We start from the raw sequence: 25196 nt of genomic DNA on the forward strand, positions 1-25196 counted from the left end.
CAGACGTGCCTTAGCCAAATCTACTTCCGGGTAGATAGTGCGCATTTGCCGGCTGGCGCTGGGACAAAGACTGAGCAGTGAGCACGTCGTGCCGCTTTAATGGAAGCCACCAAATGCCAAACCTCGATCCAGGATGACACAGTTGACATCAATGGGAATCCTGAGTCCACTGGTTAGATTTACAAGTGAGTGTCAAACTTTTATTTTAATTAGTCAAGCCACACAGCACGGATGAATTGTAGCAATACACAGTATGCTGTTAACAGACCCAAGCAGTCACACATACACAACAACAACTAAGGAGCATAAAATTATTCATCACTAAAGCAGTTGCAGTACAATGTGAGTTGAATTCTCTTTTTTATTGCCAAGTTTGTTCATGTTGATGACTGTCACTAAGTTCGAATTAAAAAAAACAGCACTTTACACATCCTTTTGGATTGATATTCTGCTTAGTTTTTCACTGAACCCATATGTTGTTTCTGTATATCATCGACGTAACTCAACCTTATTTCTAAATCACTTTAAAACAGCCATTGCTGCATACAAAGTGCTGTGCATGGAATAGAAATTAGTCTTTTAGTAGACACAAGTGAAATAAAATAACACAAAATAAAATTAATTAGAGTAAATATAAGTAGATAAGTATACACACAAATAAAATACAAAAAAAAAAAATATGTACAAGTATAGAAATAAAATAACACAAAATACAGAAGGCACCATAAAAAAAGTAAAATGATGTGAAGTCTCATGCTGAGTCAAAGATCAAAGAATAGAGATGTCTGGCAAAAATGAAAGGAAATTTTGTCCATATCGTACAGCCCTAATCCAACACGCAAATGAAGGCAACTGCGAGCCAATTCCAGATAGAAGGGGCTGGGTCACAGAGTCATTCATTCGGACATAGTTGTTTACAGAAGTGAAGAGTGGATTTGTTTCAAATGAACTTTTGAGTTGAATAAATGCAAAATGAACTACACATTTTTTTTCAGTTTGTCTTTTAGATTTCAGAACAAACTGACGCTTTTAAGTGACAGAAAATATTTCTGAACACTTTTGCAGTTGTCACAATGCCGCTGTTCAACCTGATGAACATTAGATTTAGGTTGATAAAGTGTGCCCCCCCAAAAAAAGGTAATGCCCCCCCTACAATTTCTTTCTGGTGACGGGTCTGGCTAGACAGTATGTAGGATATTTAAAAAAAAAAATAGAATCACTTGTAGCACATTTCATGCAATGTAACTCAATATGCTAATACAAGCAGATTTAAAGAGATTTAAGAGCAAAGTAAAGAAATGAACAATTAAGCTTGCTAAAATTAACAAACAAGCCTACAGTCTATTAACAAGATAAAAAAAAAAACACGACTTTCTAAATACTTTGAAAGGATTTGTTTTAAACCTGGATTTAAAAGCGTTGATACTGTACACTTACATACATGTTGAATTTTGGCTCCCAAGTGCACAGGTTTCTATTGACTGTGTGCATTATGGCCTGCGTCTGCTTTTTGAGGACACTGCACTTTCTCATCTACAGTCAACTCCGCCGAGTGGTATCTGAACTGAACAGATGTTTGCCTTCATAAAGGATTTAATGACTGCAGAAAAGATTATGCTGGAAGTATGTTCTGCCGGTTGTCTTCATAGTAGCCACTGTCCAGCACCTCGCAGTCTGACATATCTAAAGGCGCCTATAAATATATAATGCATTATTATTATTATTATTATTATTATTATTATTATTATTATTATTATTATTATTATTATTATTATTATTATCTGAAGCTTACTTACTCTTGCCTTCCCCTTGCATATTTGCAAATTATGTAATTAGCCTGTGAGGGATTGTTTTTGTTTACTTTTCACCCCAAACGTTCCTCTCAATGCCACTTTCTGCCTTTACCTCTCTATCTCTATCCTCTTTCTTCCTCGTTCTATGACAGCAGTAGATGGTTCCAATTTAGTCTGAGCCACATCCTCACTCACCTCCCTCATTAATAAGGGTCTTAATAGCGACTAAGTGGAAGAAAATGAGTACTTGTCATACAAGTCCATTTTAATGATTGAGCAGTCACTTTCTTGAACATCAAAAGGGGAATGTGAGGGGTGTATGAAGAGGTCAAAAGCAAGATTTTGATGTTAAGTGTGTGTGTCGGGCTGGCTATAGTTAGAATAGGCTGTATGCTGCGAGATGGGTGCGGGGCTACATATGGGCAACATTGGGGGGGAGGACGCCAATCTGGCATTTTGCACTCTAATTCCAGCCAGCCTGGAGGCCTGGAGCGCTAAGAAGGGCCTCACTGTTGCTCTCTGGATCAGCCAGGTATTGCTTACATAAAAAGCAAGTGAAAACAGCTGTAGGGATAATTAGCTTGATTCTCCATTACATGCCATGAGGGCCAATAACTAAAAAATTGAGTTTTGTTTGGGTTAGAGCTGCAGCCCCATCTAGGAGGAAGTTGTAAAAGTCAGGGGGAAAAAAAGAAAGGGTAGGAAAATTAGAAATGAAAAAAATATATAGCAATAGTAAACTCTTGAGGCTTTTGTTTCCGAGGAGATGCACTCACTCTTTTCCTGGGATAACATATATTGTAAGTCTTTTTTTTTTCTTTTTTTTTTATAAAGTGTTTCAAGTTAGCAGGAGAAAATAGCTTTATTGTTTTCTACATTTATCATTTCATATTGTTCATGGGCATCTGTGACATCATATTTTTATCTGTCTATTATGTGTGTACTTATGGCAGATCTTAAATTTAATTTCATTGTACTTGTATAATGACAATAAAGGGTAATCTAATATAATCTAATCTAATCATATAGGTGATGTTTGTAGCAACTCGGGCTGCAAAATGTATCACAAAAATATCATCTTTGTGATCATGCAGTGCCTCTCAATTATTTTCTGTTACGCCACCACCCAAGGAATAACAAAATATTCCGCGCCCCCCATCTCTGAGTCGCAACTCTAAATAGTACCATTTGTCAATTAAATCAAGTATAATTCTGCATAACATTTTATCCTTATTAAGCTTAAAGAAAACAAAAAAAAAGGATAAATCTGCTGAACAACTTTATGAACATTGTTTATACTGCCTGCGCACACTGACAATAAGCGCCACTGCCACCTACTGGAGTGGATGTGCAATCACACTTTATTCTTGTACGGCAAAAAACAGCAACAACAAAACATCATACCTGGGGTCACATGTGCCCTCCCCCTGGCATCGCACCGGGTTGCTTGCCCCACTATCCAAGGACTGTGATAGTGGCACATGCTGTATGCATTTCGGCGTGCAATAAATTCATTCTTTCATATGGAATTCTATGCATTTATTTTGCCTTATGTATTTCTTTTGTTAGATAATAAGAATGTAATTTCTTCAGCAGCATGTTAAATGTCACAATAATATCGTAGTATTCAACACACATTGCATGTTTTTCCAACACCGTGCAGCTCTTGGAGTAACGATGCAATTAGAAGTTAGCCCGTAACAAATATTCGGCTAATTTTGCTCATTAATAAACAATAACAATTGTAATGTAGTTTGTGATATAGCTGCTAAGGCTAATTAAAAATGAGAATTGTGTCAACAATAGTTGCTTGTTCATTTGAACATTTGTTTAATTAGCACAAAGCCGTTAGGTACAATACAGCATCTCAAATAGATGCCCATCTCTTGAATTTTTGCGACATTTAGACACGGGAGTCATTCTCGTTTCTCTGGAGAAAGTATAAACAGTTATTCACTTAAGAAAGTGTTCACCCTGTTTGATCGCAGCATCAAACATTATGAGACTGGAGGAATGGGGAGGTGGATGCGTGTTAGTCGGGGAGTAGAAGATAGGAATGCCTGATTGGACTCTGACGTTGACGGGGAAGTGGCCAAACTTTTCATTTTGAAAGAACAGGATTGAGCGATCATAAAACGAGGCACAACATTTCCAACCACATATCTGTGCGTCTGTGTGCATGTGAAATTTAGGTGATGTGCATATCTGGGGTGATAGCAAAGTGGAGAGGTTGACATCCTTGTAATCAGTACTGAAAAAATATATTTCTTTGTACTTATAAGATGTATTCTATTTTTCTGAACTCATGTAATCTTTTGTTTTTAGTGTGATGATAAGAAAGTAGAACTTGTCCATCTCTCTATTTTATCACTGTGCTGTCAAAGCAAAAACTTTTGGAGGTGCGTCAGTTGCATGAGCAAATGATAACTGCCTGTTCATGTGTGACCTCACCACGGAGAAATTGACACCTTGCAGTGCAGCCATCCTGGATGTATTTCATCTTTCTCTTGCATTTGCAGTATTTTAATTTCATTGTGTCTCTCATTAGCCTCAAATAGTTTCTCCTGCTTCGTCGGCGAAAGGCTTAACATGGTGCTCTTGACATTCCAGTTTACTGTACCATTAATCATTTCCTCGCCCTTTCAGTCTACCTTGATCATCTTTTCATCCACTCATTTTTTGAACCAATTATGCCAGTCGCATTTGATAGCCTCCCTGTCATCGAGCTAATGAAGGTGAGCCACAAAGTTGAATTCCCGCTCAAAATTTCTCAAAGTACACCTGTGCACTGTTACAAACAACTCCCAGCACAATAAGCATACAGTATTGTTAAATAACACAACTTACATCCAAAACAACATTTGGGAAAGACGTGCCCATGCATGGATAAGCTGCCTTGAGGTAAGAGTTTAATTTGTTCTGTGACCATGGTCATAACTCAAAACACTTGCATCATTAAATGTTTGTTTGTTTCTTTCTTTCTTTCTTTATTTATTTATTTCTTTATGTATTTCTTTATTAATTTATTTATTTCTGCTAAGTTTGCTAGCTAATAATATTGATGAGCCTCATGTGAAGCTCGTGTTAAATAATTTCAGTTACGTAACATGGGTTCATGATTGTGTACATGCTCCACAGATGGAAGTGAAGCTCTATTGATCATTAGTACCAAGTTATATTGATTCATATATTTTGTGTTGTGTTTTCTTTTTTTACCTGCCATGTTTGCATGACTGTTTTTTTTTTTTTACTCTATGCACACAGCACTTTGTATACAGCAATGTTTTTGTTTTTTTGTGTGTTTTTTTTAATACTGCTTTTATAACTAAAGTTGAGTTGAATAATCCTGTGTCTTTGATTTTACAGACCACAATCGATAAATTAATCCAAATGAAATACAGTGACCCAAACTATTTGCATGGGATCGGGACCGGGCCAGCCCGTGAATAGCTCTGTATAATCTGTCTAAATTACATCCATTAAAATTAATACAGGGGCAGAAAAATAAGCCCTTTCCGCTTAAAAAAATAAAAAAATTCTCAAGTAAATAAAATATTCAAAAATGTTGAAAAAGAAATATCAGGGTAATGTGCGGGTACATCAACGCACGCATGGCCACCCCGCAACACGTTTCCTAATCGTGAATGCGAACGCTGGCACGAGTTGACGTAGTGAATGCGTCTGCTGTGGGGTGTTGGCGAGGTGTTGACAGAGAAGAAAGAGGAGCGTTCTTTGAGCCCATCAACAGGCAGCTCACACTCTCTATTATGGGGCCATATTTATTGATTCTATGCCGCCCGCCACCCTCAAATGATTAACTTAAGTGCAGACGACAGCTGAGAAACTCGAGTCACAAATTTAGATAAACTCACATTATGGTTTTCACACGCACAAACTTTGTTGCATAACAAATGATGGTACTTGAATTGCACTGACTGTTTATTTACTCCTGGCTGTAAGGAATGGACATCCAACAGCCAATCAGAGTGGGAATAGCACTACAGAGCTGGACACATAACATATGATCAATTTTTAGAGCTAACACTCAGCTTATCTCATCGCCGCTATGTGAAAAACACTTTTGTCCATGTTTTTCCCCAATTTTTATGTTTTGGGATGTCTGCATTTAATTGCATCCCAAAAGAATAAAAATAAAAATGGATTGAAAAAAAAAAAGTTTGAATTATGATGATTTGTTTTGCTGGACAGCAGCATTCAAATATGTGTGACTTCACCATAATGGAGTCAATTTGGGGATCTGTGGGCGCCCTCGTGGCAGACATACATCACTTTTTTTTTTTTTCTTTCTTTTAAAGAAGTCCTTAGGAAAGTAGTGAGTTGGTTCTTATTGCTATGCTGCCTGACTAACACACACATTCCAAATCCAGTTTCTCCCCCCCCCCCTTTAAAAAAAACAAAACAAAAAGAAAGAAAAAATTAATGAGCACTTGATGTTTGGTCTGCTGCCAACCGCGTTTCAAACATTCTTAAGGAGCTCTGGAGGCTCGCCAGACGTTTGGGAACAAAACGTTAGAGAAACGTTGTTGAGCTTTTATTTGTCCACTACCAAGTAATATTTTTGTAACATTTCAAGAATGACAAATTGCCATTAAAAGAAAAACAAGGTTTGGCACTTCATCTTCTTTAGTTGTTGTTCATTTTTTTTAATCTTGGTATTTGACCCTTGAACCAGATAATTTTTCATCCTGTTTCTGTCTACAGTCAGGTATCATCAAGAGGTTCAGGAGCTTCAGCAGCGCCTTCGGATTATCACAACTTCATGATCGCCGCCAGAAGTGTGTGCAACTTCAGGACCCGCCACTTCTAAGAAGCTCTGAATGTTATCTTCGAATGCCATGACACCCCCCACCCCCGTACAGGGAGGGGTTGGGCAGTCTTGGCTTTATTGGGCCACCTTGCCTTTAGCTCTCAATTTTTTGCTGGGGATGGGAACTGTAGGCAGGGTCGCATTTTCAAATTTTGAATTGTGGCTTTCAATCAGCTGACAATTGAGCCGCCGCTACTTTTTATACGAATGTAGCCAAGCCAGTGGATTTACCTAAAAAGCTTTGGTGCAAACTGGACTTGTGACAGGACTTCTGCCACTAAATGTTGGACCTTACAACGTGGACCTCAAACCATCCAATCCACCAAGACCTTCTCTATGTACTGTGCCAATGGAGACACCTGTTTGCGAATGCATTCTTCTGATATTGGACTGGAGCAGAATCTTTCGCAAGTTTAAGATAAACTACAAACTGGTACGATTTGGTGAACTTTTCTAATGAAGAGGCACATCAGTTTGTGTGTCGCTTGAATAAGCAAGGATCAAATTACAAATAATATAAAGCCTGCTGTGCATATGTTGGATGAAACAAAATCACGTTTACTATGCTGTTTTTTGGGTTTTTTTAAACATTCATTTCATATCTGAGTGCCACTATTTATGGTTTTGACAAGTGATGTACATTTTGTTTTTCTTTCATGCAGTGCATAATCAAGAAGCAACTTGTAAAGTCTTAAATGCTGTACAGTGACTCACAAACATGTCCAATTGGACCAAAGCCTTCCTTAAAAGACACAAAAGACACAAAGCGTCATAAGATCTTCAAAACAGAAAATGTTTAGTATGAATCTTCCTATTTCCACCCTTTGATCTAAACACCCTTCCAAAGATTAAATAAACAATAGATTAAATTTATATATTTACATTCACAATTGTATTTAAAATTGGGATTGTCATTTACAACTGTAAAAGACAAAATAACAAATTTGGGGCATATTCATTAAGAATGCGCTGCGTCCGGTAATAGCGCAAAATATTGCACCACAACTGCACCCGCAGTCTGCGCCCAGTTACCCACCTATTCACTAAGGATATTGCTCGAATCATATACCAGCGTAAACACGCCCACAAAACTGACAGCTTGGAGCAAATTTGCACCTGATTTACCACACATGGCAATGGATTTGCGGTGAGAACATGGTTGTTATAGTAACAGTTGCGAGAAAGATGACATTATCAGAAAGCGAGGTTGGACCGAGAGTAAGCGTTTATGCGCCATTAAGCTGTACAGAGCAGAGAGGACGACATGTATATTCAGAGGTTGGCGTGGGCGTACAGTATGCATCTGGCACTTAAAAATTATTGTAAAATGCCTCCCCGCCATTGCTGATCAGCCTGGGTTACGTTATGTGTCCTAAACCAACATAGGAAAATGTCCCCTTCCCTCTCCCTCTCTCTCTCTCTCCTCTCTGTGTGATCAGCCAGAAAGGGACGTGCACCGTCACATGCACTGCTGTCATGGGCCGAGGATCCAGGTTGTGTCAGGTTAATACATGCTTTCCGTAAACGTTATTTGCGTCACGCAAACTCAGTGGGGCTGTTAGTGCTGGTGTTAGTGAATTAGACGCTGCATTTCAATGAGTCTCTTTTGCATTGGGTTGGGCATATTATGCGCCAAATGTATGCAAATGACCTAATTTACATACGCGCAAATAACACTGGTGCACCGTGGCACAATCTGGTTGGCAGCACACTTAGTGACGGATTTCCCCACCTGCGCGTGTTTCGTGAATTAGGCGCTCCCGGATTGCTCCATTTTTACCAGTTAGCGCTGTGCAAAGGCGACGCAAATCTTTCGTGAATAGGCCTCTTTGGTTTCTAAAAAAAAAATCTTTATTTTGATTGTTCTAGTTGCTCCACTGGAGCAAAATGTGTGTTTTTTAAAGACTGCATATGTGTGTGGGTGGTTTAGATCCACTTTCATCATGACTGTGAATGTTTTTTTTTTTTTTTTTTTTGTTTTTTTTGGGGGGGGGGCACATGGTATTCACCCTTGACTTGTTCCACAGTGTTTTGCAGTGGTCAGCGTGTTTCCTGTTGTTTTAATAAACTTCTGCTTTCACAGCAACTCCGAGGTGTCTTTTATGTGAAATAATGTCAATAACGTTGCCACTGACAGTGTTTGGTGGTCAAATGGAGTGCAACAATGGCTATTTTCACAAGATTAAAGTTTCACCGCCGCTAATGGCGCTTTCAACAATAGACTCTTGAAGTTTTTTTCCCCCACACTTTTCATGGTCTACCAATTCTCTCCCGCTCTCATAAATTCAGCCAGATGTTGCCGGGCTTTTATTCCTCAGAGAACATGGGGGTGGATGTGGAGGTGATAGAGGAGGGCGGGGAGTTGCTGAGACACTGTGAAGGGGCGGGATCACAAATGTGACTGAGCATGTTTGGGAGGACCAGCTGGATGCACCTTGGCACGCCAAGCCTGCCAACAGCTGACGTACGAAAACTAGAGTATAGAAACGTGTGACAAGCTTCCTGTCCTGTGGGCATTTTTTTTTTTTTTTTTTTGCTGTGAATATGCTGTAAGCTCTCAAATACTTTATTAGGTACACCTGCGCAATGAAATGAGATCCATCCGTTTTTCTATACCGCTCGTCTCATTAGGGTGGTGGACAAGCTGGAGGTTGCCCCAGATACATTTGGGCGAGAGGCGGTTTCATCCTGGACTCATCGCCAGTCAAGCACAGGGAACATAGAGACCAACAACCCTTTACACTCACATTCACACCTCAGGCAAGGTGAGGCATTTTTTTTTTTTTTTTTCCTCTAGCACATTTTATATACAAACGTTTACACAAAAGACACGACACCTACAAGCATCAACAGACACAACTGTTAACATTCAAAAGCAAAGCAGAGGGAAAAAAATAACTTATAAAAATTACTAAAATAACATACATTGATGTTGAAAACTTTTTAAAAAAGTTTAAAGAAATCAGTATTTTTCTGAGATAATTAAAAGAAAAAAAACGGGACTTCAAAATCTTTAGAAAGACTTCAATCAAAGGAACAGGAAAAATCAAAGATTTTAACCCGACAAAAGAATTTAAACGCATTTACTGTACACTTGGTGATGCTGACTTCGCTTCTGTTGGGCCGTTATTCCAATTGTGTGCAGCATAACAAGTAAATGCAGCTTCACCATGTTTACTTTGAACTCTGGGTTCCACTAATTCAGTGTTTCTCAACCGTGGTCCTCGGGGAACTCTATCCTGCCTGTTTTCCATGTCTCCCTTTTCCAACACAGGTGATGCTCATCAGCAAGCTCTGGAGAAGCCTGATCACATTCCTCACCTGTGTTGGTGAAGGGAGACACGGAAAACAAGCTGGATAGTGCTCCCCGAGGACCAGGGTTGACAAACGCCACTTCATCGACCCAAGTCTGCAGATCTCAGAGCCCAACTGGGTTTGGGCAATTTCGGGTCTTGAATGAACCATAATTTCGCCCACCATATCGCTGTCCTCATGTTAATGAATTATTCTATTTAATTCCTGTTCTCCAAACGCAATATTAATCAGAGTACAGTGTGTTTTTTGCGAGTGCCGTCTAGGCATGAGGTGATTATCGGATTGACGGTTTACCGTGGTTTTAAAAAGTCAAGGATTCCAATTATCGCTAATACTGGCTGTGGGGAACAATATGATTGGCTGCTTGAGAGTTACGTAAACGAGCCACCCATATGAAGTTAAGATAGCAGAAAGTGGGGGGGCTGTGAGCAGTGAAGAGGAAAGAGAATGCCTTTTTTGATGAATGTGCATTGTCTTAAAAAATGGTGCTAGCGGGTACTAGTTAGCCGCAAAGACAACACACAGGGTTGTTCTCAAAGTAGATCACCAGTGGGAAACTGTGACTTACTAAGAATTCAAACAAAAGAATTAAAATTTAAGATGGTACACTGTTTTTCTATACCAAATACTCAATGTTTTGTTAAAAGCTAATAGCTGTCAAACTTCAGTAATTTACAGCATCTTGGTGCGAAAAATGATTATAACACGATTGTTATGTTCTGAGGTTAGATCCCAAAAATGCAGACACAAATAAGAGGTTAACACTTTATTCGCAAAACATCAAGAGGCGAGGAACTAACTTGACTAGACCAGAAACAACGAGAAGGCATCGAGGAACAGAGGAGCAGGTGGCCAGCTGGACAGATGAATAAATCGGCACCAACTCGCTTCTCTGTCAGACTTATATTGACAGCGAATGGATCCGATTGGCTGTGGCTAGACATGTGGCTAACAGGACTGACATGGAATTATGTGATTGGCTGTTGACCAGATAAAGAGATTAAAGATTCCTGACATCACATAGCTTCTGACATCACATAGCTTCTGACCAGTTGGAACTCGCTGCTGAATACATGCTGATTGCATCAGTTCAAATAAAACATAACACTGTAGTTACATGCGGATTGCATCTTGCACCGGTTTCATATAAAGTCAAATAAAACCAAACAGACATTTGCCAAAAAAAAAACAAAAAAACAAAAGCAGTCATGACAACGATGACCTTCAACACTGGTCGTCGGGTTTACGGAATAATTTCAGAGGTGTAAGCCTGTGGATCTGTGCTGCATGTTTGTAGATCACGTAGCATAGAATAATAATTACAGTATTTAGAGGCCTCAGGTGATGAGAGCAGCCTGTAAAAGCATAAGATACCATTTTTGCCGGGATGAAACTGGATCTGCTGAAGGGGAAAATCCTACCTCTGCTCTGGAATGGATAAGCTAATAGCCTCAGGTGCTTTTTCAAGTTTATTTTAGGTAATAGAGAGCTTTGTTTTGTTACGGCCTGTCCCACCCTCTCTTTTTCAATTCAAGGGTTCGGTCTGTGGCGTGGGAGAGACTGCGCATGCGCGACGTAGGAGTCCAAGACGCTTTGTAAAGTGGGAGGACTCCGGGGCCACACGAGCAGGTGAGAGAGGGAGGCAAATCAAGAGAGGGGGAGCACAAGTCGTCTCCACTCTGCTGCACTCGAGCACACGCACGCGGCGTGAGAGGACGACACTCGAGCTCGTCGGCAGAACTCGCCGAGCTGTCTCTGCTTTTGCTTTTTGTTTGTTTTTGCTCCTCGGTCGTGGCAGCGGGCACGCGCCGTTTGGACCCTGGTTTTGATTTGGTGTTTTTGGAGCACTTTTGTGTGGATGCGAGCCACTGTTGCAAGGCGGATGACTCGCCGATCGTCAGAGACGTTCTGGCGCAGAATGGGAGCTGAATTGAGAAGTCGCTCGTGGCGTGGAGCAACGTGTGGATCCTTTCGCACCTGAAAGCGTACACGGCTGGCTGGGATTTATTTATTTTTGTTTCATTATTGGATGCCGTTCACGCAAAATCTGCTCGAACTGTGTACATGACTTGTTTTCTCCTGGTCAAAAGTGAAATAAAACGGGCACTGACATTTGTCACTTCAAGTGTAACGACTTATTTTTTATTTATTTTTATTTTTTTGGAGAAAGAACTGCTTGAAAACATTTGATCATTTTGCTGCTTTTTTTTTATTGGCGCACGGATCATATCGACTTTTTTTTATTTTTATTTTTTTTATTTTGTGATTATTTTGGGGGTGTCCAAAACTGAAGAATTGTCAAGTTTATCTCGAGACAGATTGGGATAAAATAGCGAGAAAAGGGAAATAAATTATCCACCTGGGACAGCACTGGGATTATTGCTTTGACATCGCCTGCAGAAGGTGGATTACATCTTCCAGCTCCCTGGTGAGTATGTCACTGAAACTTTTTTTTTTTTTTTTTTTTTTTTTAACCTACAAGTGTACTTTTTTTATGTGCCAGATGTCATGGATTTATTTTTTTTGCTTTAAAATTAAGAAACCGATTTAAACTGAATATAACTTTTTAAATTTGATTTTTACTGTCTCTCTGTGCTGCTGTAGGTTATAAGAAAGTGTAGTAATTGGCTCCCTCTCCTGGTTTGAACATCAGCAAGGGAGAAACGGACAAGAGAAAATTAACCTGTGAAATGTTAGTTTTTTATTTCATGTAGCTTCATTAAGGGATTAAAGAGTCATTTTAATTGCTTCATTTAAAATAAACAAATCCAGATAGTTGAAATAAAAAGTGATAGTCCTATTGGCCTGTTCTTAATTGGTAGTTAAATATTTTTGCAATGAAAGAACAATTAAGCTAAGATGGAAATAATTATTCAGTCCCCGATCGAGACTCTCTGATCATTTTCGACACCGCTTTTCAAACGGAAGTAGATGCGCTCAATTCGACGCCACTTTTAGTACCACAAATGGCCGTGCTAGTTATCAGTCAACAGGTCAACGAGCAGAGCCACTTTTGTTGGGGTCAAATGTTTTCCAAGGGGCGGGGGGGGTCACCGACGGCAGATGCCTGCAGCGCCTCCAATACGAGCCAGCCAAGTGCAATTAAACGCATGAGCGTCAAATACAAAAAAATAAAAAATAAAATAAAGGATAAATGTCCTACATGGCGAGAATTGTGAAAAAAATTCCCAACTGCAAGCACGTGTGGCTTTGTTGCGCGCGTGGCAGTCTTCGGGATTTGTGTTGGCTTCAAAACACCACTTGTATTGAAATGTGAATATCGGCCCAAAGTTCGATCTCGCGCTTGTACGTGAAGGAGTGTTGGTGAATTGTGATATTTGCTGGAATCCAGTAATTGTGTCGAAAATTTCTCCGCGTGATCAACTCGAGCCTCTCACGGCCCAGTTTTTGGCTGATTCGGTACACATATCGATTCACTCGCACCCCTTCATAATTTTGCCTTATTTTATATATTTTAAAAAAAAAATGCTGAATTTTGCCTTATTTTTTATATTAAAAAAAAAAAAAAGAAAAAAGCTGAGCATCACAGGCCTCACGCAGCACCACCCGCTGTCGACGTGGCCCCCCACCTAACCACTTTATTCTTTCACTTTACCATATAATTCGTTGAAAATAGCTCATATGTTTTGGGTATTCATTTTTATGTTCGATTTAATTGAGTGATCCAAACATTTATGAGGACGTCATTCACATTTTCACGCGTTCATGTTTGTGCATCCTAATTAAAAACAGCTTCAACATCGACATAACTTGAAATTCATTCATTGTATGAGAATGCTAAACTCTGAGTAATTGTCAGAAATGCGTCATGTTGAAGTTTAATGGCCATTGTCCTTGCTGGCCCCACATCCATGTGTGATTCACACTCTCAGCTGTTTAAAAAAAAAAAAAGAAAAAAATCGGCTCACACACATCATATAGCACACGTGTGTGTGAACTGAGATCCACTGGAACTATTTGCTGCACTTGTATATCCATAAACGTGTTTCTGTGTCAACCCTCAGATTGTGGCCACGATGAAGTTGGGACTGGATTGCGCATGTCGGCCGGCCTGCTGGCCCCTGGGCAGCGTGTTGGACTCCAGACACTGCGTCTTCGCCCTCACACTCCTCACACTCCTCATGCAGGTGGTGGTGGAGGCCAACTCGTGGTGGTGTGTATATTTCCCTTTTGTGCGCATGAGGTTGAATTTGCCCATCTGTGCTGCGTGCCGTTTGATTTGTCATATTTTGTAAACCCATCTTGCTGACTTTCTAGTCTGTTTTCGGCAAACGCCTACTTGGTTTCAGTTAGACCAAATGTGAAGAAGTCCCACAACATGCTCACTGTTGCACATTAACATTAATTTCTCCCATTTTCGTTTTTCACTTTTTTTACCAAGACAAAATTGTAAATATATAAATGCAGAATTATTGTGGTTTTAATTGTTCTAAGTCTAAATGTTATATTCTTCAACCCCCACACCTATTGTAATCTTTACTGAACCAGACATGCATTTTTTTTAACATTAGAAAAAAGGCTTACCAAAATTATGAAGCCAAATAGCTTATTGTAGTTTGAGGCAAGCTGATTGTTTCCAAAATCTCGACTCACAAAATGTACATTTGTTTCAGTTGATCAAGTAAAGACCAACCATGACATTGTGTAGCAATGAGCAAAAAAAAAAAAAAAAGTTATAGTATTAGGGCTGCAACTAACAATTATTTCAGGAATTGATTAATCTGTTGAATTAATTTCCACGAATGATGAATTGAATTAAAATGTGTCAATTTCCATCCGTTCTTTTTTTTTTTTTTTTTTTTTTTTTTTTTTTCAAAGAAAAGAACATATCAAATTGGCAATGGGCAAAACTAAATAAATTATGATGTAACTAATGATTTAGTCTGTAACATGAGGAAAATAAGCAAGTATGTTGATCGTTTTCCAAAGTAAAAGCAATTGTTTTATTTTGGTTCAAAACAAAAGACAATCCGTCTGCTTTCACGAACAATTTTGAGCATTTGGAGAATTTTGCATGAAAATAAAATATATTTAAATAATTATCAATTAATTTGATAATCGAATCGATTAATCGTTGTACTTCTAGTTTTAGTCATGTCGACGCGTCGATGCTGTACAGTTGAGTATTGGGTCGCAGGCCCGCTCGCAAGCTGACCCTGCAGCATCTCTCCTTGAGTTTCCTGTTTGATGGAACGTCAGGGGTAAATGATTAAAGGGGGGTGGTAGCATGTCTGCATAGCGTCTATGCGGACTATATATTTTCCATGTGTGTGCGTGCGTGTGTTCCGTTGCAGTTCCCCCGCTCGATCAAGTTACACGAGAGGCTAATTGTCTCTCTCGAGGGGCTCGGGGATGGGCTGCTGGGATTCTCCCGTGGCCTGCATGGAACCAGATGCCCGGAGCGGTGCTGCGATTTCTTAATATCCCGCTTTGAATCGTGATTTTGCAAGTGGCGCTGAGGAAATGTGGAACAAAAGCTTGTGTGAGAAAATTGGGGGCACTTTTGTCTTCGTAGCTTGAGCTGGTGTGATCGTAGATTTGGGGAGATAGAAATGCGCTGGATTATTTCAAAAGAATGCAAAGGTTTTAGTAGGGGAGAAATCCAACAAAGGGCTAATCCTTTTTTTTTTTTTTTGTAGGGGAGGCTTCCAAAAGCTGTAAAAAGGAAAAAAAAGAAACACTCAGTCATGGGACATTGCCTCTTTACTTGAGCTGCTCCCAGCTCTTCAACATGAGTTGAGCTTTTCTTTATTTAAACTGTTGAGGACCCTCAAAAGTACTCGACTTCTTATTGTTCCTCCTCATTTCCTTCTTTCCTACTGTGCACTTCTTTTCTGCCCGCCACTTGCGTGCTTGGCCCTGCCTATCACATAACTTTTCAATGCAGTGTCATTAACATTTAAGGCTGTTTTGAGGATTTGGCCACACAACAAATTGTTCCAAGTCTGAGAGACAGAAAAACAATCAGCTGTTGATTATCTTTTTTTTTGTTTTTTTTTTGTTTTTTGTTTTGTTTTTTTGTTCGTTTTGCTTGGGATGGTACATAATTGAAACCACCTACATCAGGGGTCTGCAACCTGCGGCTCTGGAGCCACATGTGGCCCTTTAGTCCCTCTCATAAAAAAAATTAGAAGGGAAAAAAAAAAAATATATATATATATATAGTTTAAATATTCTTCAAATGTGTTGATTAAATTAGAAATGAATAATTAAATACTCAAAAAATAGTCCAAAATTTTAAGTTGTCAGAAAAAGAGGTGAAAGGTAGACATTTAAAAAAATAAAGTAAAAACTTAAAAATGTCCAAAAAGTGGCTGTAAAATGTCCAAAAAGAGAGGAAAAGCAGAAACTTACCAGAAAATGTCCGTTAAAAAAAGGTGGAAAAAATGTCCAAATGTCAAAAAAAGAGGCAGAAAGTATGTCAAAATTATTTCTATAAATTGCCAAAAATTTCAGAAGTTTAAGTATAAAAATGTATGACAAATTGAAAAAAAAAAAAAAAAAAGAACAGAAGACAAAAGGCAGAAGAAAATGAATGTTTTGTGTCTCCAGTCAGATTTTTGATTGTTTATTTGGCCGAGCATGGCTCTTTTGCCAGGAAAGGTTGCTGACCCCTAACCTGCATGCTATCCCCCCTGCTCCGTTTTTCACACAGGTCTTTAGCCATGAACCCGCTGCTGATCCCCGAGGCCTACATCATCGGCGCCCAGCCTCTGTGCAGCCAGTTGGCGGGCCTGTCGCAGGGCCAGAAGAAGCTGTGCCAGCTCTACCAGGACCACATGCAGTACATCGGCGAAGGCGCCAAGACGGGCATCAGGGAGTGCCAGTACCAGTTCCGACATCGGCGCTGGAACTGCAGCACGGTGGACAACTCGTCCGTCTTTGGACGGGTCATGCAAATAGGTAAGCCGGACGGGGAGGATATGCAAACGTTTGCTGCATGTACAGAAATGGTGGTTGTACTTTTTATTAAGTCACATAGCAGAATATGATCTTTTTTTCTTTTTTTTTTCACTCTGATGGGTGAGAGACAAGTTTTAAAAAATGAAGACGTGCGTGTTTGACTTAAGTGCGGTATGTTCTGATCTCTCATTCAAGCTAGCAGAACTTTACGAACCGTGCTTGGATAAAACCACTAAATGTTTTCTTTGGATACGTGCCTGCATCTTAGGAAGGGGGGGGGGGGGGGGTAGTTGATGTCAATTTATTGATCCTAATCTTCCAGATGGATTATAATAAATCCAGGCAAAACGGTTGTTGTCATGTCAGCAGTGTTGCTGAATGGTGATATTGCTTAGTTGTGTCTGACATGGCAAGAGGAATGTACGTTCTTATGTTTATGGTTTGTCACCTCTGAAAGTTCGACGTTTCTTCACTGCTTGGGGACTTACTGTACGTTTTTCGACACTAAAAAGTTACAGCTACTTAAGATTGAGATGTATGTGTATATATATATATATATATATATATATATATATATATATATATATATATATATATATATATATATATATATTAGGGGTGTAGCAAAAAAAAAAAATAATACAAGTGCACCAAATCAAATAATTCTACTTTGAAATATACTGTAATACATATTGAATCATCTTTTATTGGAAAACTATCGGAGAAGGAAATTGCACATTTACCTTACTGGTATGTACTTTCAAATGTATGTAAAATGATAACAAAGAAGTGCATCATAATCCACCGAGTCAAACAGAATCAAATAGTTCTACTTTCAAGTTGAACTGTCCTTGAATCTTTTTGCATTGAAAACTGTATTAATGCACACCCCTAATATATATGTATGTACAGAAACATTGAAGAAACTGTAAGAAAATATATATATATATATATATGTATATGTATATATATATATATATATATATATATATATTCATTCATTCATTCATTCTCATTTATTGGTGTGTCATTTCCATGACGGTTTTGACCATATTGGGTCGTGGTTGGAACGATTACTACTGATATCCCATTTTGGAGAATGGAATTTACTTTGTGGTGCTTTTGGCTCCATATTTTTAAAAGCACTTGGTACTATCTGTTCTTCCCAAGAGAGCTTCTTTTATGCTGGATAATGTACATTTGACTGCACCAGACAGTAATGCAGGAGGTGTGGATGATCCAGAGAAACGGGCTGTGGTTGACTTCTGTGAATCAGATATCATATACTGTACAGTGTATATTTAGGAAAGTTCTGTTCTAGAATGTCTTCATCAGTGCGGTTTATGTAGCCTTTTGTGTATATGACTCTTTAAGTTGCTGATCCTCCACTGTTCTACTTATTATTATTATTTTTTTTTAAAAGCCCTCTCCAGGGCACGTAGACATGCTCTCCCCTCCATGTTGGTCTCACGGCCTGACTGTCTGCCTGCTGTCGGAGGACACGACTTTTGATTTAAAACCGAGCTCGGAGCTGCACTGGAGGAGTTGTGATCAGCCGCTCCGCTCCGCCTTGCTGCTTTTCTTCAGGGTGGTTTAAAGGCGAGGGAGAAGACACTTGAGTCTGTCGACAAGTCTGAAACGAGGCCAATATTCAAAAGGATGAATTAAAAAAAGTAAAGCATCTGAGTAATAAATCCTCCCTTCTCCAACGCACTCCTTCCAGGATATCCCAGCTGGATGGATCTCAACCTTTCTAACAGGCGTCCTTCCTAGGACTGCTCCTTGTCAGTTTTGATGCCTCGCGTTTGAGTTTCTACGGGCGCATTTTTCCATCCATGCTTTGACAAATCTTTTCAGTTTGTCTTAGTTATTCTTTCTCGCTCTGCTTTTGTCATTACACCACTTGCTTTTTTGGCTGCAAGGCTGTGTGAGATGTGCAGTTCCATTTTGTATTAGACATTGTCTATACTTTTCTGTCCGCATCTCGCCCCAGTTTTGCTCTTTTGGTATATTTGTTAGGATCCCCATTTGCCATCACTCCCTTGTGGGAGTAATGGCTATTCTTCCTCATGGGGTCCTTACACATAACACAGTTAAACTCAAAATAAAAACATGCAAATTAACAATTAAAATCATCGATAATTACAAGGAAAAGAAAACTACAATATGCAGTTCCATAATTTCCTGCAGTGGACATTTGATTACAATTGTGGGAAATCATTCAAACCAATCTTATAATTTTGCAAACACACAAATTCAGTACCTAAGCTTATGAAACAAAAGTAACAACAAAAAAAAACCACAAAATGTAGATTTTATTCAATTTTTGGTAATCATGGTGAGCTCTGAAGGACTGAGGTGGATTTCGAGTTCCTTGCCCTATAGCGGATGTTAACGCACATGCGACTAATGTGGTTTGTGATGGTACGCTCTGCTTGGTTATCATTAGTTGCAGGTGGTCACACTTGCTCGTCCTATCTGTGCTGCAGGGAGTTTGGTGCGCTCGGTATTCAACACCATTTCTTTGTTGTGACCCCTTCATACGAAGAAAAGAAAGTGGTCGGACAAATATGTGCAATACAAATTCACGGGTACAGCGGAATTTATGGTGTTCCGCAGGGTTCAATTCTGGGGCCTCTGCTGTTTTCATTGTATCTGCTGCCCCTGAGTTCCGAGTTGAGTGATGGGAGTCATCGTCTGAACCGCATGATTTGCAATGCCGAGATGAATAATTCTAGTCCAGCACAACTAGCTATCTAGCAAAACTTAAGATGCATGGAGATGGGGAATACAAGAACAAAATAGTTCATGAATTGAAGTTGAAGTGACCAGATTTGATGAAAAGGTAACTTTCCCTGTTAATTTTGTTCACAGTAAAACCTATGTCTTAATTTGAGGTGGTGGGGGGGTGGGGTGGGGGGGGCATATTCTATTTTTCAATAAAGAAGTGTTCGGTGAATGCTCATAGGAAACTGGTGGGGTTCAGTAACGAGGTTGAGAACCACTGCTCTATAGGAAATAATGATGTCGGGCGGGGTTGGTGGGCAGAGAACCCAGAACCCGTCATTGGTGACAGACAATGAAGAGAAGTTGTGGTTTTCCATTTTGGAAAACTCTCAGCTGTTTGTGGGCAAATTCTTTGTCACCGGAGGGCGCTGTCCACTCTCTGGCTCAAGCCCAGCAAAAGCAAACCAAATTGCACTTTTCAACATGTTTGACTAAAAAGCCTGCAGAACTGATCAAGTGCTCTGCTATAAAGTGACATTGAATAGAAATGTGGGTCAAAGCCACGCCAATTGAACACAGTGGCATGAAATGAAACTCTCTGTTGTAATTTCTTGTGCGCAGGCAGCCGAGAGACAGCCTTCACCTACGCCATCAGCGCGGCAGGGGTGGTGAACGCAGTGAGCCGCGCCTGCAGGGAGGGGGAGCTGTCCAGCTGCGGCTGCAGCCGCGCCGCCAGGCCCAAAGATCTGCCGCGGGATTGGCTGTGGGGCGGTTGCGGAGACAACCTCAACTATGGCTACAGATTCTCCAAGGAGTTTGTGGATGCTCGCGAGCGGGAGAAGAGCTACCCCAAAGGCTCGCAGGACAGCGCCCGGCTGATGATGAATCTTCACAACAACGAGGCTGGAAGACGGGTACGCGCGCGCACATTCAAAAGCACTTTGTTCTTATAAGTTGTGAGTTATAAATCCACATGCTGCCGCCTTGCGCGTGATCTAAAAAGGCCAAGCTGGAAGTGAGACAAGTCAGGTCAATCAGATTCAACAGCTCCGTCTGCTCTCCCCCGCGGGGCCTGAGATCTGACGGCTAGATAGCATCACTCTGACAGTTCTGGGGTTTCACTTTCCTCCCCAAACATCTTGAAACCACCTCAAAGCAAACGTGGAGCCAAGATATCTCGAGCTAGGCGGTTCTGTTTCGAACAGTGGTCCGTTTCATTGTAGTTTTTTGTTGCACAAATGCACGGGGTCATGACAGTTGCTTCATGGGGCACGTGATGTCAGATCGTGAACAAAATTTGCAAGTATGTGACTGCAGCAAGGTTAGTTTAGTTAACTCATTCACTCCCAACCATTTTCACTTAAGTGTTTTCCTGGCTTTTGACTAATTTTTCAAGGCCCGCGAAATATTATGTTCTATTGCTATAAAAATATGGAACATAGCAAAAGAGAGATTAGTCTCTTCTTTTATCAGGGGGAAAAAAAGTATATTCCTATCTGTTTCCGCTGTGCAGCAATTAGCAATAGAACATAGCTAAGTTTCATCGTTTTTCACAATTCTGCTTAGAACTGTGGGGAAATCAGCTCCTTTTAACATGGCCCGGTTGATCTCTTATACTCTGCTGCCACTCAACCATTTTCTGCAGTAGATAGACTGCATCAAAGCCTTCTCTATGCTCTGGCATAAAAAATAAAAAATAAAATAAAAAAATGCCACTAAATATCCCTCAAAAAAACAATGACAGATCTTTTTTTTTTTTTTAAAGAAAAAAGAAAGACCTATATATCCCAATATATTTTTTTCTCCTTAAAATTGCATGAAATTAATGTAAAATTTTATTCTTCTAATTTCTAGTTCTTGATCATAAAACGGCCGCAAGACTTATCGCCCACTGTACCTTGTAATAAGGCCAGGTTTCGGTACCTGTACTCGCTAACAAACTAACAAAATAACTAAAACTGAAATTGAAAAAAAAACCATTTTATTTAACAAAATAAAAATAAAAACTCATTAGAAAAAGAAAAGAACAAAGTACATTTCATGTAAACTTATTTCAACAGCATGGCCGGAAGAAGGAAGGCTGAAAGTAATTTGGGAGTTGTCGTCATTTTAACTTTGTGTGGTCTACAAGCGACGTCATCTTGCAGCAGCCAATAAAGATGCACCACCACCAGATGACATATCTCCTAAACAACAAGCTTGTTTTTTTTGGGGGGGTGGCGTCCCTACTTTTGCCACTTAACTCAGGCCGAAATGTGATGCTAGGTAGCAAGTGCTCTCGTTTTTTGGTTCAAATATAAAAATAATTAAAAAAAAAAAATGTTTAATGCTTCTCAACAAGAATTCAAGCCACAAACCCACTTTGGAAGTTGGTAGCTGCAAACAAGGCATGGAAAGCCAGACCATCCTATCTTTACAGACTGCAGACAGACCTACACTTTACAGTTGTGATTCATTGAACTTTAGAAGCAGTATACTATACACTGCACTTAGTGTAATTCAAAGTCTATGGACTGTTATACAGTACCTGCTTTTGATTTGTGGATGGTTGTTTTGAAAATGTTTTCAATGTAATATTTTCGAGTTTTTACCACTCCATTATTGTTTTTAAAAAATCTTGCACACAAGAAATACACATTTTTTTTAAGCTCATTACTAACACTAATAAAAACTGAACTAAAGCAAAAGATTTTCATAAATAAATGAATGAATAAATAAAACTAATAAAAAATACACAATAGAAACAGTTGGTTAAAAAATGTACCGACCTGCCACTTAGGTCAATTTGACCTAACTTTCTGGGTGGTTTTGTACAAAATAACCCAATGTTTTGGGACATTTTGTACCAGAAAAAATACATTTTTGGGTCATTTTGTATAAAATAATGCAATGTTTTAGGTTGTTTTGAACCAAATAACCTTACTTTGTCAGTCAATATTTCTGGCCATTGTGTACCAAATAACCTGTTTTTTTTTTTTTGTTTTTTTTTGTTTGTTTTTTTTTAAGGGTCATTTTGTTTAAAATAACCCAAGTTTGAGTTGTTTTGTACAAGTAACCCATTTTTTTTGTTGTACAATATAAACCAATGCTTTGTATCATTTTGCACCAATTATCCCAATTTTTAGGGGCCATTATGTATAAAATAATCCAATGTTTTGGGTCATTTTGTCCCAAATAATCAGTGGGTCGTTTTGTGCATGATAACCCAATGTTTTTGGGTCGTTTAATACCAAATAACCCCCCCCCCCTTTTTGGGTCTTGACTTGATTTGTACCAAATAACCAAATTTTGGGGGGTTGTTTTGTGCAACATAACCCACAAAGTTGGATCAAATTGTCACAAGTAGTGGATCAGTCCAGTCTATTTTAGAGTGTAACAAACCCACTCTGAATACTAATTAAAACATAAATAAATAAATAACATCGAAAAAATATAACTAAACTAAAATTCCAAAACTCTTGTAACTCTGGACTGCAGCAGATAATATGAATCATGCTTGACTCATTGTGTGTGTTCATTACATCTGTCCTCCCTTTCCTCCCAGACCGTGTCCGACCTTGCTCACGTGTCGTGCAAGTGCCACGGCGTCTCCGGCTCGTGCAGCCTCAAGACCTGCTGGCTGCAGCTGGCTGACTTCCGCAAGGTGGGCGACGCCTTGAAGGAGAAATACGACAGCGCCGCGGCCATGAAACTCAACTCGCGCGGCAAGCTGGTGCAGATGAACAACAAGTTCAACCCCCCCACGAGCCACGACCTGGTCTACATCGAGTCCAGTCCAGACTACTGCCTGAAGAACCAGAGCACTGGCTCCCTGGGCACAGTGGGGCGTCTTTGCAACAAGACCTCGGAGGGCATGGATGGCTGCGAGCTGATGTGCTGCGGTCGCGGTTACGACCAGTTCAAGGCTCAGTTAGTGGAGCGTTGCCACTGCAAGTTCCACTGGTGCTGCTACGTCAAGTGCAAGCGCTGCACCAAGATCGTAGACCAATTCGTCTGCAAGTGAGACTAGAGCAGAGTTGCAGACGACAATCTGTGGGAGCGAAGGAGTCCAAGACAGACGGAGAGAGAATGGAAGAGAGAAACTATATAAATTATATTTATAGAGTTAAACAATTATGCCATTGCAAAAAGACTCGACTCCCCCCACCCACTCCCCAAATAAATCACATCTTCAGGAACTGAGAGTATCATATTTATTTTCAGATTGTTTTTATATTGGCCCAGCTGATTTTTAACTCCTGCAAGTGCCTAAAATGGCTGGAAAGGTCCTCAACCCTAACCAACAATGCCGCAAAATGTTTTGTGAAATTCGTCAAAATTGCACCGTGCTTCCCGATTTCTGAGAAAAGTAGAGTGTAATGCTTGAGGCACATTTGACTTCAAGGTCCTGGTTTGTTGTATAGCTGCGTTGACAGGAGAATGCCTGCGTGTTGTATGGATGGATGTGTTTTCATGGGCCCGGTCCCAAACCAACTCTCACATCCCCAATCCCAACTTCTCCCCTCTCGACTCGTGGAAGCGTGAGGGATCTGGTTGGTTTGTGGGAGTCCGTAGAGGAAAAATGGGTTCAGACAGAGGACGCTTTTGGGGGCTGGGCTATTTATTAAGCTGTCCCAGAAGCCCGAGCGATCCGCAGGTGCTGCAGAAGCCCTCCACTGTGATGCACTTTTGATACAGAGGGAGGCTTAAACCTGTCTCAGCTGTTTGTTTGTCTGTTTTAACCGCAGTGGACCAGTTAATATATCAATATTATAGCCAACACTGTTTTCCATATTAATTCAGATTATTCATTTACCATAGTCTACAATTCATATCCTGGTTTGAATATATACGGGCAAGGTTTTGATTACATTGGTGAAATAGTCCATGTGTGTGTGTATATAGTATGTCTATTCAACCGATCAGTAAACTGTATTTATTTTTCTTTAACCAGATCCTTCATTATAGCAGCAAAACATGGCTCATTTGGTTGGACACTCTGTGGAAATCACTTTTAGGAAGTTAACACTCACTCGACTCTCGCGGCTCTTCACGGTTTTTGTAAAGGGAAATGCACCTTATTCGTCCACTCACTTTTTCTTCTCACTCAAAGTTCAGTGTTGGTGTTAGACACATTTGACACATCACATCATTCAATTTCCAGTAGCCACATTTTCAATACCACTCATAACGCAAATGATCGCCACCAGTGCAACTCAATTCATGTATATTTATAAGCTTCCTTGCTCAGCTTGAGGTTTGTTCAACTTCATGTGTAATAGCAAATATTTTGTTACTTTTTACAAATTTGACTAAATGCTCTACTTTGTTTCAATAAATACATAAAACCCGAATATTTACCCATATTGTCTTTGAAAAGTTGTCTTTTTTTTTTTCTTTTTTTTTTTTATTTTTATTTTTATTTTTTTCAGCGAGTTGCGGAGTTAGAACCCGTCACCCAAACATAGACAAGACATGGATTATGTACACAAAATACAATGTTACAGCAGAGAGCAGGGCTGGATTAAGATTGCCTGGAAGAAGAAACTTGACGGAGAAACGTTAAGAATCTCGACCAGGCTAGATGCAGAGAAAACCTTGACCTACTGGAAGAGTGACATTCTCTAACT

The 25196-nt window shown here is 39.7% G+C and overlaps 2 protein-coding genes across 3 annotated transcripts in view; both read left to right on the plus strand.

Annotated features, from left to right (window-relative positions):
* Nucleotides 1–8707, plus strand: part of LOC144014045 (ERC protein 2-like) — a 168839-nt gene extending 160132 nt beyond the window's left edge. The window contains exon 17 of one of the 2 annotated variants that reach the window (XM_077513538.1): nucleotides 6516–8707. The gene's annotated coding sequence lies outside the window, so the exon portion shown is untranslated. The remainder of the gene's footprint in view (nucleotides 1–6515) is intronic. The other variant, XM_077513539.1, reaches the window with a different exon arrangement.
* Nucleotides 1–24930, plus strand: LOC144014046 (protein Wnt-5a-like). The gene is made up of 7 exons (XM_077513540.1): nucleotides 1–185; nucleotides 9253–9386; nucleotides 9896–12364; nucleotides 13962–14110; nucleotides 16613–16860; nucleotides 20209–20501; nucleotides 23132–24930. Exons 4-7 carry the CDS (start codon nucleotides 13974–13976, stop codon nucleotides 23588–23590), a joined length of 1137 nt encoding a protein of 378 aa, XP_077369666.1. The 5' UTR covers nucleotides 1–185; nucleotides 9253–9386; nucleotides 9896–12364; nucleotides 13962–13973; the 3' UTR covers nucleotides 23591–24930.
* Nucleotides 24931–25196: the final 266 nt, after the last annotated feature.

This window comes from Festucalex cinctus, chromosome 2 (genome assembly GCF_051991245.1).
Source record: "Festucalex cinctus isolate MCC-2025b chromosome 2, RoL_Fcin_1.0, whole genome shotgun sequence".
Taxonomy (NCBI): Eukaryota; Metazoa; Chordata; class Actinopteri; order Syngnathiformes; family Syngnathidae; genus Festucalex; species Festucalex cinctus.

Coding starts and splice junctions, on each gene's coding strand:
- LOC144014046 (XM_077513540.1), top strand. CDS start 13,974: ATGAAGTTGGGACTGGATTGCGCATGTCGGCCGGCCTGCTGGCCCCTG. Junction 16,861..20,208: donor TGGACGGGTCATGCAAATAG/GTAAGCCGGACG, acceptor TCTTGTGCGCAG/GCAGCCGAGAGACAGCCTTC. Junction 20,502..23,131: donor ACAACGAGGCTGGAAGACGG/GTACGCGCGCGC, acceptor CTTTCCTCCCAG/ACCGTGTCCGACCTTGCTCA.